At 35.7% G+C, this 16047-nt stretch overlaps 1 protein-coding gene across 2 annotated transcripts in view; it reads right to left on the minus strand.

Moving 5' to 3' along the window:
* Nucleotides 1–16047, minus strand: part of bicc1a (BicC family RNA binding protein 1a) — a 35722-nt gene that overhangs the window by 18036 nt on the left and 1639 nt on the right. For both annotated transcript variants that reach the window (XM_079854036.1, XM_079854035.1), the window contains exons 2-3: nt 9807–9853; nt 4027–4096 (exon numbers count right to left, since the gene is read on the minus strand). In XM_079854036.1, the coding sequence (XP_079710162.1) occupies nt 4027–4096; nt 9807–9853 (117 nt within the window). The remainder of the gene's footprint in view (nt 1–4026; nt 4097–9806; nt 9854–16047) is intronic.

The raw sequence follows: 16047 nt of genomic DNA on the forward strand, positions 1-16047 counted from the left end.
TCTCAGATTGATAACATCTGTTACAGAGGCCGAAACATATAAGAAGGAAAAAATAAGAGAGAAAATGAGAAAACAGTTTGAGGGAAAGTAAAATTAGTTTAACATGTGAGTCTAACCGTTAACCCTAACAGTGACCATTATTTACAACAAGATCAACAGGGGACTTTACAGAAATACAGAAAGCAGGAAAAAAGGAGGGAAAATGTGCAGAGAAGAAAAGAAAGAGAGATCTTGGGCACATCCAAAATGACTGATTCTGAAGAAATATGGTACTTTAAGGTCAGAAACAAAGTCAGAATGATATGCACATTTGAATTATTTTAATTTACAATAAATTACCAACAAATTAACTGTTTTAACAGATTTCTAGCAAATAAATGGTGTACAAATTTATTTTGGGGGCACCAGACAATGTGGCAGATGTCTTGGACTTATACTTAGGCCTAGCGACGTGAACGCAAAAGTAAAAGTTTGCGGTCGGTTACCAGTATCATTTTAGAAATGTTCATTAAAAGTCAACTATGATAAATTTAGATGAGCAAAAGTGTCAAATTTTTGCTGGTGATCTTATCATGGCAGCCCCTATGAGGTGACCTGTACCATGTCAAATAAATCAGCATTTACAAGGATACTGATAAGACAGTCTTCATTTTATGGGAGTGTACATGATTTCGAGCAGGATTATTAAGTTGGCTTGAGAGAGCCAACTTAGTGATATTTAATTAAAATTATTATTATTAGTGGTGCTTGCCAAAGGCAAGGCATCACTATTGTTATTGCTCATACTTATTATTAAGTTGGCTTGAGAGAGCCAACTTACTGAAATCCTATTTAAACTTATTATTATTATTATTTAGGGGCCAAGCACCAAAGGTGCAGAGGCACCTATGTATCTGTTCCCGTTCTTCTTATTATTATTCTTCCGCTCTTGGAGTCTATGGCAGCCCATAGAACCGCTTGCGGGAAAGTTATGAAATTTGGCACACTGATAAAGGACAGTCTGAACTATCAGCATAGCAATTTTGGAGTCTCCAACTTATTCCCTCTAGCGCCACCAACTGTCCAAAGTTGCACATGTTTATGCTAATAACTTTTGAACCACATGGGCTAGAAACAAATTATTTTTTTTCTCTGATTCCTTGGCTCAGGTCGATTCGATTGCACGAAAATTGAACCAGATCATCTCCAGACCATGCCGACAAAAAGTTATGGAATTCAAGTTGATTCGTCAAACCGTTTTCGATAAACGCATGAACAAATTTTACGTATCGCTTGCGTAAACCGAAGTAAGGCTGTATCTCTGCAATGCTTTATCGGATTCAGACCAAACTTGGTACATGTCATCACAAGCATGACCAAGCTGACAAGCAGCGCCACCTACTGGTCCGGAGATATGAAAAATGGCTATTTTTGCTTATAACTTCTGAACATTTTGTCCAAAAATCATGAAATGGGCAGGGCAACATGCCGAGTCGACTGATATTACATTTTACCATATCGGCCATTTTGGCTGTCGGCCATTTTTAATTTTGTGCTAAAATACTGTATTTTAAGAACGCATGAACGGATTGTTACGAAACTTGGTATGGGTCATCAGCACGAGTTTCGAACCAGCGTCATCTAGTGGTCAAAAGTTATAACAAAATTTCCAAAAAGGCAAATAACTTTTAAATAAATCTGCCTATTGAAATGCCACTGGTCTTAATAGATTCCTTGGGTCAAGCCGAGCACATAGATACCAATTTTAGCTTATTTGGCCGAACTTCCTGTCCGCCATCTTGATTTTCATTCAACTACTCCTAGACCAATTGTCCAATTTTCACCAAAATCGAATCCTATCATCTCCAGACTGTGCCGACTAAAAGTTATGGATTTCGTGTCGATAGACGAAACCGTTTTCGTATAGCGCAGCAGCAGAGTTGAGGCATGATGCCGAAATTACTATTCTGGCTTTATCTCTGTAATGCCTTGACATATTGACACCAAACTTTGTATGTGTCATTGTCACTTCACTCTGACCACATCACATCAATTTTGTAATTGCGCCACTTATTGGTCGAAAGTGATAATCCATTAAATCATATTTTAAATTACTGTTTAAATGATTTTCAGCCATTTCGCCTAAAAATCCTCTTTAAATGTCTTTAATTGCTCATTGTTGCAATTGGTCTGACACTTTCAGCAATGATGGCATGTCTTGTCATCTTATTCTGCTTGGCCCCGGTAATTGCTGCTTGCAGCTATATTTCTTCTTCCGTTTTTTCTTCTTATTCTTCTTCTGTTCTTGGAGTCTATGGCAGCCCACTTTAAACTTCTTTAAACTTTAAACTACTTTAAACTTTAAACTAATTTAAACTTCAAACTACTTTAAACTTCTTCAAACTTCCTGGTCCGGCTTTCTCAAGCCAACTTAAAGTTTGTCTCGACGAACTTTTTAATCTAGTTATTATTATTATTATTATTATTCATTTCTGTAGGGGAAAAAAGAAAAATTACTGAGTGCAAGGTGAAATTAACCTCCAAAAACACACTCTTTGAGTCTTTTAGTCATGTGGCAATGAGCCACATAAACAAAAATGTGTGCAAACATGCACACAGGCAGACACATGCACAAAAACAGCTTGACAAAATATTAGCTACAAAAGTACATTCATATATCGTCAGTTACATGGAAAAGCACATATTAAGAGCCTGTCAACTTTTGAATAAGACTTTTGAGAATTACAGCAAACTGGCCTGTCTTTTAAACATTCAAGGTAGCGAAAAACATTAACTTCTTTAGAGAGACCTAATCCATCCAGCTCCATGTCACTCTTCACCCACACTAGATTCGGTTTTACCTAGTGTTGCCAGATCCGCTCACATTAATAATTTAGGAAAACCCTTAAGGGCCTGATTACATTCTATGGCTTTTTAAAGCCAACATTTCGGTCTGAACTGTTTCCACAGAAAATTAGAGAACTTACAGACTTGCTATACCTAATCTCTGCTACACAATCAGATGTTAGTTACCAATTACGTTTTATATAAAATGGAAATGTTTTGAAAGCTCATCAAGGCTGCATTTATTTGATCAAAATACAGTAACAAACAGTAATACTTTGATGCCTTTTTTATTTGAATGTATTTTAAAGCATAATTTATTCCTGTGATGGCAAAGCTGAATTTTCAGCAGTCATTACTCCATTCTTCAGTGTCACATGACCCTTCTAATCATTCTAATGGACCATTTTCACAGACTGTGATGATGCGTTTCCACAGTTATCAACATCACAAATCTAGTCAAGTTTATCATATTTCATTTTGATTTTTTTTCATATACATTTATTTTGCTATAAGTTGTTTAAAATTAAACTGGGAATAAAACAACAAAAAAATTAAATAATAATAATGAACGCTACTGCGCGGGTGTTTCTAATACAACGGCTGAGGGAGTGACAGCAAAATTTCACATCTTTCTCCCTTCTGACTGCCATAATCAATCTCTTCATATTTTCCCTCTTTTGGAAAGTCATAAATATCATGTTTTTTTTCATTTGCTGTTGGAGCAAATGGGTATACAAAAATGATATGTGCTGCTGTCTCCAGTTCACTGCTATAGAAGTTTACCCAACTATGACAACTTCTACTTCTGAGAACCCTAGATATGTGAAAAGGGTAAAAAGGAAAGAAAAAAAAAATCTTACTGACTCCAAATATTTGAACAGTAATATATCTTTGATCAGGGAACGAAGAACATGCAATTCCTAGATGGAAAATCAATGTTGAGCACCTATCGAAAATCTTAACTACCTTTTTAAAGATGTAAGATATTCCAAACAAAACACCAACGGACAGGCTACAAATGACACAAACAACACAAAACACGATTGTGATACTGAAAAAAGAAAGCAGGATACCAACTGAATATAACAATATTCTATGTTAGACACAACTACTTGTGAACAGATTGTAAGTTTATGCTGTGTGACTACTAGCGCAGAGACTTTTGCCATAACTTCTGTCTGTCTGTGTGCGTGTGTATACCTTTTTTGGACTTTGCTCCAATCTTCAGTTTGGACGGCCAGGCAATCTGAGTGTTTGTTTCATCCATGACCTTAAACACAAAAACTGAACATGAGTGGATGCAAATGCAATGTAAAACTCAAATATGCATTAAAAACACATAGGCTTGCTACGCTAATATTAGCAAATACATGTTTTGTCATTCTCAAACAAACACACAAGAACTTTTTCAGTTATGCTAAAATATTCACACTGACAGAAATGTTCAAGCTGTTTTAACAGAGGTCTTACAATCATAGCTCTCTCTGGCTAAAACATGCCCTACTTTCTCAGTTTCACACACATATACACACAGCTGGCTCAAAAACCTGTGAAACATGTAACTGCCTTGGCAGCGAGCCTTTGACAGGCCTAGCGTGCTAACCAGTAGCATATGTGAAGGAAAATAGAGAAAAAGCAAGAATGGTAATGTGTTTTGTGTCCATATAAAATACACAAAAGAGAAACTTATGGTAATTTGCAAGCTACATGAATATACAGGTTCAATGTTTTCTAAAACTCTGCCATGATTTTGCCTGGAGCTCAATCCTCCTCTGGAAGAAGGCAGAGTGCTTCACTATTTTTAGTGGTTTTCTCTTTCATGTAAATTCATTTTTTAGAGAAAACTGCAACTTTGGAAACACACTCCTTTGTCTCTATTGAAAACACATTTCTTTAACCGTTTTGTGGCACACTCTCTATCTTCCTGCCTTTAAAAACCTCTTGGCTTTCATGGTCAGCAAGGCTTTACTGTACAGCAGTTCTCATGAGAAGTTTTGGCTACAAACCCAATTTCTTTCAGGAAAAAAAATAATCTGAGCACGAAACTGTAGCAATTATAAAAACAAAATAAAAAAAAACTCAAGTGTAGTTTTCCACAGGAACTTTAGGAGAATCTCAGCCTCTGGGCTAATACTAACTAGAATGATATTTATTTTAAATAAACGTGGCATAGATTTGCACCTGCTCCTACAGATTGACTGTATATACTATAATAAGCAAGCAGTCATTTAGGCTACTGATTTATTGCTCATTTATTGTGAACTGGTCACAGTAGTGAACTAAAGATGGCATACGGAAGTAAACATAAAGGCCACTGAAGTGAAGTCAGCACTTGTGTATGCATTTCTAAAGCATGTGTCAAACTCCGCTTCTAGAGGGCCACTGTCCTAGAGTGTAGCTTCAACCAGCTCAAACACCTGCCTAGAAGTTTCTAATAATCCAAAAGACCTTGATTAGTCGGTTCAGGTTTGTTTAATTAGGGTTAGAGCTAAACTAACTGTGAGGAAGTGAGTTTGACACCTCTGTTCTAGGGCAACATCCGTCACAATTCTGTGCTCATGGGAGTCACTTCAAAGATTTTACACACCAAAGTTATCAAGACAGTTTCGAAAGGTAGTCAGTGGATGGACAGTGATGTGTCAGAACTATATCCTGTACTGTATATATATTGTACTACTGTATATACAAGCAAAACACGAGGGCTCGTATCATAAATGTTTAAAAACTCTGCTCTTTTTTCGCATCCTTGTCTTTGTTTTTTATATTGCCAGCGCATAAATTCACTGGCTTCTGCAGCAGATCACACTATAAATTAATGTGTAATCACTTACTTTAATGTCCTCCATTTTTACTTCCATATGACAGTGTGGTGCTTGACATCTTTTTATAGTTTTTTTTGTACATGTGGGTCACTCCAGGACCATGATCTGTTCACACTGGAAAGTGGCCCAAATCAGAATTGAAAATATTAGATCACATGTGGTTTATGCTGTTCAGTCTGCTATGAAAAAACAAAAAAAAAAAAACACACATCTGAGTCACATAATAAGAGCAAAAAAATTTTAAATAAATTGGATTTGGTCCACTTTTACCTGCAGTATGAATGTATTCTCATCCATACCACACAATCTCTTCAATGACCTTAGAAATGGCGGGCAGAAGTGAGCGATGTCTTAAGAAGGTTGCGATCATGCACTTATTGCATGTTTACACCCAAGCCTGCACATGCTCGTGCATAAACTGGGAACATTCAGTCTCACGTGCTATTCTAAAATTTACGGCCCATACTTTTCCAGGTTTCATTAGTCTTGGACCCGTGGTTCAACAGCAGGCTTCAGTTTTTATTTTGTTTTGACACCCTAAAGGACAAAAGAACATGAGAATGTTTTTTAACTTAGGGGAACAAGTTTATTAATCTCTCCAGATCTTCTTAAGTCTGTAAATTGCACGCACAGCTGTGACACATCCTGTGATTTAGAGTTGTGAAATTACGACTTGAAAACAGCAAAGTTCAGCAAAGCTACAATAAAACAGCAATGTTCACATCCTTGATACAGTGTGCCTGAATGAAGCTTGCATTTACTTCTATATTACAACATGCAAAAACATTACAAACAACTTTACCATTTCACAATTCTGACTATTAAGCCATCAAAATATTTTCTGTCTTTGGCTTTATGAAATTATGAAATTATCATGCTTGATTCTGCATCATTCTGCATATGTGACATGATGAACAAAAAAGCTACATCTTATGTTCTTTGATCATGTGTTTTTATGTCTTGCAAACATAACCACTGATTTTCCGAATGTATTGTACCATATTGTAAAAAATTCTGCTGATTTGAATGTCACCAATGTAACAATATGTAACTAGCTAACATACCAAAACTGCAAGAATGTTTTTTTTTTTTTAAATACACAATAATACCAAATATAATTATTATTTAATATTTTATTAATATATTATAGTTGTAAATAATAGTAATAATAATTATATTATTATTTCTTGCAGTTTTGCTAGATATATATACACTACAGTTCAAAAGTTTGGTGTTGGTGAGATTTTTTTATGTTTTTGTCTTTTTGAATAAATTCAGCATTGGTGATATTTTTATAAAATTATTATATTACTAATTTTATCCAAAGTCACTTGTAGACACTAGAAACTAGCCACTTGTAAGCTAAAACAATGTAACTTTATGACTGCAGCAGTAGAAAAAGCCACACTGTAATATTTGCTAGTCTGTACTTTTCAGTTAAGTTTAAATACGGTGTTTCCGTTAAGCAATGCAACAACGTCAGAAGAACTCTCTACACTGATGACCTTGAACCAAACGAAGACACAATCAAACATGCCTGAAGGAAAACTGAACATTTCGGATGGGAAGAAAAGGTGAACGGTGCTGAAAGTTTGTACAGGCAGAGAGCCAGATCCCATTTCCATTCTGTGTGTTTGTGTTGTGCTGCAACGCTGCTGTGCATTCTATAGGTCTTTATTCCCGACCTGCTCTCACTTTCTCTCTTGACTGCTTTCTTTGGCTCCGCTCTGCAGATGATGGAGATTTTTGACAGACCACACAGCAGTTTTGGGGTTTGCGGTTTATTTTTGTGACAGACCAGCACATACCTCTCAAATGGGTCAGACGATTTCAGAAAAATTGGGTTAGCTATACATTTGAAAATGTTACTTTCCTATTCCCCCACACCCAATATCATCCTGTCAAAGGAATGTATACACCCACCGTTAACAGGAAAAAGAGTTTCAAACGGCAGTGACTTCAATGTACCAGTCACACAATCTCTGATCTCCATTAAGTCATTAAAAATGGGCACAGTGATGGAGAGCAGAGTGTTTATATTTGACAAATGATGTGTATGAGAGAGTGCATGTGAAAGAGCATGTGTATAGAGATCTGCTTCCTGTTTCCTTTGTTGATTCAGCTGAGGAGCACTCAGGAGAACAAGCAAAGAAAAGAGGTGTGAGGAGGAGAAAAGAAGGGAAATGGAACGAGGGAAGGGTTGGGAAAGCCTTTACTTTCAATGGAGGCTAAACTGCACAGGTGTGCACTCTGAAATAAATAAAACACAAATCCATTACAAACACTGCAATATATTTACTGCTCTGTAAGATGGGCTCTTAGTGGCACATTAGGAATTAAAGGGATAATCCACCCAACACTCACATTCATGTTGTTCTAAAGGTGTATGACTTTATTTTTCATTGGGAACCAAACAACATTGGAGCCCATTGACTTCCATTGTATAAAGAAAAACAGACATTTCTCAAAATATATGTTGCAAAAAAGGAAAGAAATTCATTCAGCTTTGGAACAACATGAGGGTGAGTAAATGATGACAGAATTAAAATTTTGGGGTCAACTAGTTCTTTAACATGGTGTTTGGTTTGACAGACTGACATATTTTTATTATATAAAATCACCATTCAAAAGTTTGGGATCAATACGATTTATATTTTGTAAGTAATTAATGCTTTTTTCACTTAATACTTTTGCATTAATATGATCAAAAGTGAACTTTTTAACTTTCTATTCATAAAAGAATCCTAAAATAATTGACATTTTAAAGTGATTAAAAAAGTATATTAAAATACTTTTAAAATAAGTTAATTTAAATATTTGTAATAAAAAAAATTACATTTATAAAAATTCAATAAATAATACATTTAAAAAAAAATCTATTTCAAAATAGTTTTACAAACCTAAACTTTTGAACAGTATTGTATATTTATTTGACATTTATTGATATTCAAATGGTAATTATGCCAGCAGAAGTGTAATTCTCTGTCATGTTAGATTCTGTTTTACATTTTTTGGAGTGAATTGAGTAAATGCAACAGTAAACGTACAGTGAAGTACTACCGCTGTGGTGATGTTTGAGAAAAGGATAATGGAGATTGGAGACAAACATGGACAGAGACACAGAGAATGGCTGAAAAGTAAAAATGAACAACAGGAATAATTCCAATCCCTTCACTGCAGGGAAGGGAAACTCAAAAGTTTTAATCACTGAAATGATTACTCTCAACTGCCTAACTCCCCCCCAAAAAATACCACCCATTTCACCACTATCAAAATCATCAGACATTTGTGTGTTTCCTCCATTTATCTTTGCTAGTGGCTAATTCTCAGAAAACCACCATCAAATAGACACCGCCTGAAAGGACAAAATAGCGACAACCGCTGGAACAGAACAAAGTTGCCTTTTTTCCTTTTTTGATAATCCATTTCACTTGGATGTACGTCATAATGATCTGCCACTACTTCTGTTTCATTGTGACTTAAAAAAAAAACTTCACATACAGACCAATCCGCAAACTGACAATAAAGTGATCCTTGATACATGAAGAACAGAATCATCAAGTTAAGATTAATTCTCTGCTAGACATCATTGCACACATGACATGCATACAATAAAATATACATATAAAGAGGATACATATACCATTTTAGACTGCCTGAGAACTGGCATTTACAAAGAAAAAATTACCACAGAAGTCTCCTGGATCAACCATTGAAAGTGCAAGTGAGGACAGAAACCAGTGATCATATCAATACTGCAACCAGAGTAGTGCTGTTCATAGACTACATGCAAACCTCAATCATCTGAGCCAAACCAAGAATATTTTGACAATTTCATTGGCCCTTGTTATCTCTGTTTATTAGAAACCTAAGCAGGGATAATTGTTTGGACCAAATCAATCTTCATTCTGAATTGGCCCCTTCATAGAGCATCTTTGGTCAGGTTTATTACGTGTTTAAAAAAGCCTCACCACAAGCTCTCTCTCTCACACACACACACACACACACACAAAAACATGCTAGAAACACCAGCATGCTACTGGAACAAGAATGATGGTTATGATTTATTTTCTTTTTCTTTTTTTAATTACTGACCAAAAGAGCAGGTACACCTGAGATCTCATGGAAATAAGCAAAAATAAACAAATGTATTCTCACCTTCTGAAAAAAATCCTCTCCTCCATTTATCCTCCCCTCACTGGCTGCTGTGTGAAAAAAGAGAGAGATGTTTACATTACCAATAGCAAGAGAAAATTTATTTCACAATTATTTCTGTTCACTAAATTGTTGAACTTTTTGAATGTTATTTAAGCAATAAGGCATGAGAAGCCATGCTATATTGTGAATTAGTTTTAGGTGCCGTTAGGCATAATGTGAGAACCACAGAAGTTTCAATCCCAGGTTCACATACTTACACAAAGATGTATTCAAACAAAACCACAAAACACACACAAGAATAAGGCAGCAGCATTCTCACAGCCTTCTGAAACTAAATGCATTTCATATGTCACACACGTTTGTCTTTCACACACACACACGCAGCTGTATGCAAACTCACACTATCATGAGTTATGGCTGACAAAAAAACACTTCATAAATCTTCATAAACACACACTTGCAGAATCCTACACAGGGTTTATGCATGTAAAGCATGCTTCAAAACTGATCTTTGACACTAGAAAAAGTGTACTGATCTAGATACTTTTTCGACCATTATCAGATTTCGGATCACTTAAATAATGTAATACGCAATTAAAGAGTGATTTTGAAAAACTAAAATGTGTAATAATGACTCAAAGTCAGGTGGGATAAAAACATTGGGTTCACAGGAAAATCTGAGAATTTGTTTGCTTTGGTGGGAAGCTGGGTCTACAGATGTTTGGTTTAGATTGTCCTATCATATAAAATTAAACATTCTTGTGTATGTCTCTGCATAGAGAGTGATTTATCTAACAGCACCAAGCCCTTTCCTGCCCTTTTCTTTACCTATAACGTTGAAATATGGATTTCATAGAGAGTTCAGAACAACAAACCCCAAATGGGAGGAAATAAAAGGGTTAGAAATGAGACAATCGTGTCATCTAAACCTCTAAATGACCCTAAAATCACAAGCAAAAGCACATCCACCCATTTCTCCATGAAATTCACTACATTTCCAGATCAAAACAAGGATAGAAAGAGCTACAATTACAAGAAGTTCCCATCTCATTAAACCAAAGTGTGTTGAACCCTCCTTCAAAAATCATTGCACAGGCTAGAAAGAAATGCTGGGATTTATATGGCAATGCTGAAAATTTGAGATTCTTATTGAAAACAAAGAACTGGTATCATCACAATTTCGCATGATCTGGCATGTAGCGGAGAAAAGGAGAGATGAGAACAACAGTGACGGACAGAGAAGTAGACATAAATGGTTTTAATCTTCCAAATCCATGCATTCCCAAAACAAAATCTATTTACATATTTTCATTTATTGATTCTACTTAATTTCAAGCAGAAACACTTTAATTGTACCCAGTTTTAATAAACAAGTTATGTTCCAGATAACCAGCACTAACAGTGTAAAAAACAGCATGAAAGAATCTTAAAAATGAATTCTTTTTTTCCAGGTGAGTGAAAGGAGATCCACAGAAATTTTTATTTTGTGTGCGTGTTTGTGTATATACAGTGCTGGTCAGAATTATTTGCCTCCTTGGTAAATATGATCAAAGATGGCTGTAAAAAATAAATCTGCATTGTTAATCATTTTGATATTTTATTTTAAAAATTAGCAAAAATCTAACCTTTCATTGAAGTAAAAGAATTGAAAGTGGGGGGAAAATCAAATTATGAAATAAATGTTTTTCTCAAAAACACATTGGGAACTATTATTTGCCCCCTTTTTTTAAATACTTTTTGCAACCTCCTTTTTCCAAGATAACAGCTCTGAGTCTTCTCCTATAAATGCCTGATGAGTTTGGAGAACACCTGACAAGAGAACAGAGACCATTCCTCCATACAGAATCTCTCCAGATCCTTCAGATTTCCAGATCCATGTTGGCGCTTCTCTTCAGTTCAGCCCACTCATTTTCTATAGAGTTCAGGTCAGGGACTGGGATGGCCATTGCAGATGCTTGGTTTTGTGCTCAGTGACCTATTTTTGTTTTGATTTTGATGTTTGTTTTTGGATCACTGTCCTGTCGGAAGATCCGAACATGGCCCGTTATAAGATTTCTAGCAGAGGGTGTCAGGTTTTGATTTTTTATCTGTTGGTATTTGATCGAATCCATGATGCCATGTATCTGAACAAGATGTCCAGGACCTCTGACAGAAAATTAGGCCCGCAGCATGAAGTCTGAGACATGAAGTCTCAGATATGATATCTTTCTAACACACACATCCAATTGAAAACATACCGAGGCACACACAGAGAAAAATATGAAAATAGCAAGTCTTAAACCAGACAGAATGTTAAATGCAGTGTGTGTGTTGATTTCAGCTCTTTCTTGTGCTCTATTTAGGATGTGGGTCACAAAAACACCACAGCGTTTGAGTTTCTGCTCTAATGAAACAGCTTCACGCACAAATATAGAGTAGCATTTGATTATAGCACAGCTCCTGTAAACTATGTGTGTGTTAGGAATGTGATGAGTAAGTGAGTGTAAGAACAAAACTGTATAATTTTAGTGTATTTCTCCCGAATAATCCTGGAACTTCCCTTCAACTCCGGAGCTCAGAGAGTGGGCGAGAGATCAGAGAAACAGACCCACGATCAGCATCTGGATTCAAATCTTAACTATTAAGAATTGAAGACATTTGCTCCGCAGTCAGATATGTCACGGCCTATACCACAGTTCAAATGTTTATGGTCAGCAAGATGACGAAAATGACATTTTTTGAACACTTAAATTCAGCAAGAATGCAATAAATTGATCAAAAGTGACAAAGCCATTTATCTTGCAAAAGATTTACATTTCAAATAAATGCTGTTTTTTTTAGCTTTCTATTCATCAAAGAATCCTGAAAAAAGTATCACAGTTTCCACAAAAATATTAAGCAGCACAACTGACCTCAACATGATAATAATAAGAAATGTTTCTTGAGCAGTAAATCTGCATATTAGAAAGATTACTGAAGGATCATGTGACAGTGGAGTAATGGCTGCTATATATATATATATATATATATATATATATATATATATATATATATATATATATATATATATATAATTTTTTTTTATTCCTGTGAATTTATATACAGTTATTTTAAATTGGAATAATATTTCACAATATTACTGTGAAGTACAGACTTCATTCAAAAACCATTAAAAAAATCTTCCGAACTTTTAAACAGTAGTGTAAGATATAATCTGATTGGTTACGGCAAAGCCTCTCACGACAGAAAAAAAAAAACACGCTACATATAAGCACAGCCCTGTCAATGCCCAAACTAAAGTACTCAGCCACTTGTGCAAAACATTCAGAGCTTTTATCTTCTCAAACAATTTATTCGCCATGTCATAACTTGAGATTACACACACACACGCCGCTGACAGCACATCTATTGCAGACTGGTTGTACAATTCGCAACCTTTTCTTTTGCAACTTCTAAAAGCAAGCAGTCTGCATAAAAGTAAACTCATACTCTAGAGCTAAAAGCCGAAAGCCTTTCAGAAACAATGTGTACCACTAAAAGACAAGTCTGTGAAATGATTCAAATTAAGATGGAAAATAGGACAATAATCTGGCAATATAAAAAGCAAAAATATTTGGGATTATAACATACAGATGTGCCGAAAACACATTCAAGACCTCTTCGAAGGTATTGACTGAAAAGGATTAGGCTATAATGTGAATTAAATAATGTGAACATCTCATCTCTCCGTGTCGAGACTCGAGAATGAAACTGTATCCTTGTATGTCAGGTTATGAACATAGATGAGTTTGCAGCCAAACTAAAACTCTCCCACACCAGATTTGGAGTATTTCTGCCAAACACAAGTCTTAGTAATCCAATAAGTCAGCTCTTTAAGATTTATCTCTCAAGTATTGAGTATCTTATGAAAACAACTGATGTATTAAGTCCAAGAAATGGATTTACATTTGTAAACAAAACCAGAAGGCTTCTTAGAAGAAAACTGCACCAACTCTAATTCTACAACAGATTCTAATACTACACAGGTGATTAATAATTCATAAATACACATCATTGTATGTTTTATATTAATTTATTGCTTAAACATCTAAAAAGACGCAAATGTGCCTTTTAATATTCAAATTGCACATGTATGCACATAAAGAGAACTGATAAGAATGTAAAATGTGTACCTTGAAATGCAATGTAAGTTGCGTCTGACAAATGAATAAATGTAAATGTAAATACAGAAATCAAAATCCAAGGTAACAGACTTGTGTTTCCCTGGCAACAGCGCGCTGAGCCATAAGCACATTCCCAAAACACGACGCACTTCCTGTTGCTTCACTCAACATGCCAGACACATGCAGCATGTTAAGAATGATGCACTTAACATACACCCAGACGAAAATATATACTCAATAAATAAATCCCACATGTCAGAGGACACATGCATAAGCAAAATAATAAAGTATAAGCAAACTTTTGGTGGTAACAAACCCGACCCACACACACATTCACACACAAAAACAAGGATTTAACTGACAGGTGTGAGATGTATTACCATTTAAAGCTTAATATGTAAATTGACATCCTACTGGGACAGAGAAAAACCCACAAAACCCACAATTTTGATTACATGGCCACAGAGGGGGCATTTGATTTCCATAAAGTGCCGGAATAAACTCTGCTAAACAAACACTGCATTCTTTTTAGAATTTCTTATCACACAGAATAAAAGGTCAGGCCAGCACACATTCCTCTGTTTTTAATCAAAACCAGACATCTGATGTAACAGCCATTGGAGTAAAGAGAAAACTGCATTCTAATATACAAACTATTACCATGTACCAAGTTAGTGAGAAAAAGAAAGTGTGAGAGAGGAGTGCGTTTGCATGTTTTTCCCTTCTAATTTCCACTTGCGTGAGTGATTATTTGACGTAAAGTATGACTATCTTTCTTTGGTGCTTTCCGACAAAACCATAAAGCTGCTCAGATTCCCTTACGTGAACATGAATCATAGGTGATGATCCAATTCCTTCCATTAGTCTTTCTAGTCTATAAAAATGAGTTGATTTAGTTGTGGCCTGGTCAAAGGGGAAAAGCACAAGAATGGGTCTCCCCTGTTTCTGCCTCGCCATGTTCGCCAATGTTATTTTTAAGAAAAATGGTTTTAATTGTAACCCTCTCTGTCTTGTTTCTCTCAGCCTCTCTCCCATTTCCCGGAAAAGGGGAGCAAAACTTTGCCACACAATAAACCTTCACACAAAAAACACACATCGCTGGATTTATGATCACGCCTACTGCTCATCCGACCAATCAAAACAACAACCGTTCAAACACCTCCAGATGTTGCACATCATCCGGAGCAAAGGGATGATTACGAGGCACTGAATCATAGTGTGGGAAAAATGTCCACATCACTACACCAATGATTGGAGAGTAAGTATATAAGTTTGTGTGACGTAAAAGGTGTTGTTGAACGTCTCGAAAATGTGGTTGCCTTGCTATGGAAGTTTTCCTGGTGCTCTTGAGCTCTCTCATGTTGAACTGACCTTTGACCTGGGGTCCAAATGTCAGGGAAGCAGTCACTCATGCAATTGCACACATGAACACACTCAAATGTGGTAGAAAGGTGCTGAGGGTCTTAGTTTTTCCATGTTTCCCAATACACAACTACGTAGAATAAATAAAATGCACATACACATATATAAATGAATGTCATCTATGGCCCTAACTACATTGAGTATGGTTGGTTTGAATGCATGTTAACAAAAGTAGTCTTTGTAAACTAGAGGCCCTGCTATAACAGACCAGAACTTTTGTACATGTTTAGAATAGGCCAATACCAAACCACTGACCTCAACTTGTATTACTTAAGCTTGTTTAAAATTCTAATCTGCTGAAGTTACAACAAAAGAAAAACAAAACGAACTGAACATTATTCTGCAGTGAAGTAAACTGCCCATTGCTGACAGACTGACGGTAGAATGTGACGCATGTATTGAACGGAGCTTTAACCATTTGTTTGTGTGTGTTTATGTACAGGTTTGGCTTTACTTCTTGTCACATTTGTGAAAATGTCCTCACAAATTAAGTTATAGGACTTGTGAAGTGGTCCTTACTATTTGAAATGAATCATAAATCAGCCAAAATATATTTTACTTCACACAAATCCATTAACATTTTTATATTTGTAGGTCTGGTTTAGGGTTAGAATATAGTAAATATCATTATCCAAGTATAAAAACACTGCATATATAAGAGGGTCTCACAAATATAA

Source organism: Squalius cephalus (genome assembly GCF_949319135.1).
Source record: "Squalius cephalus genome assembly, chromosome: 20".
NCBI classification, from domain to species: Eukaryota; Metazoa; Chordata; class Actinopteri; order Cypriniformes; family Leuciscidae; genus Squalius; species Squalius cephalus.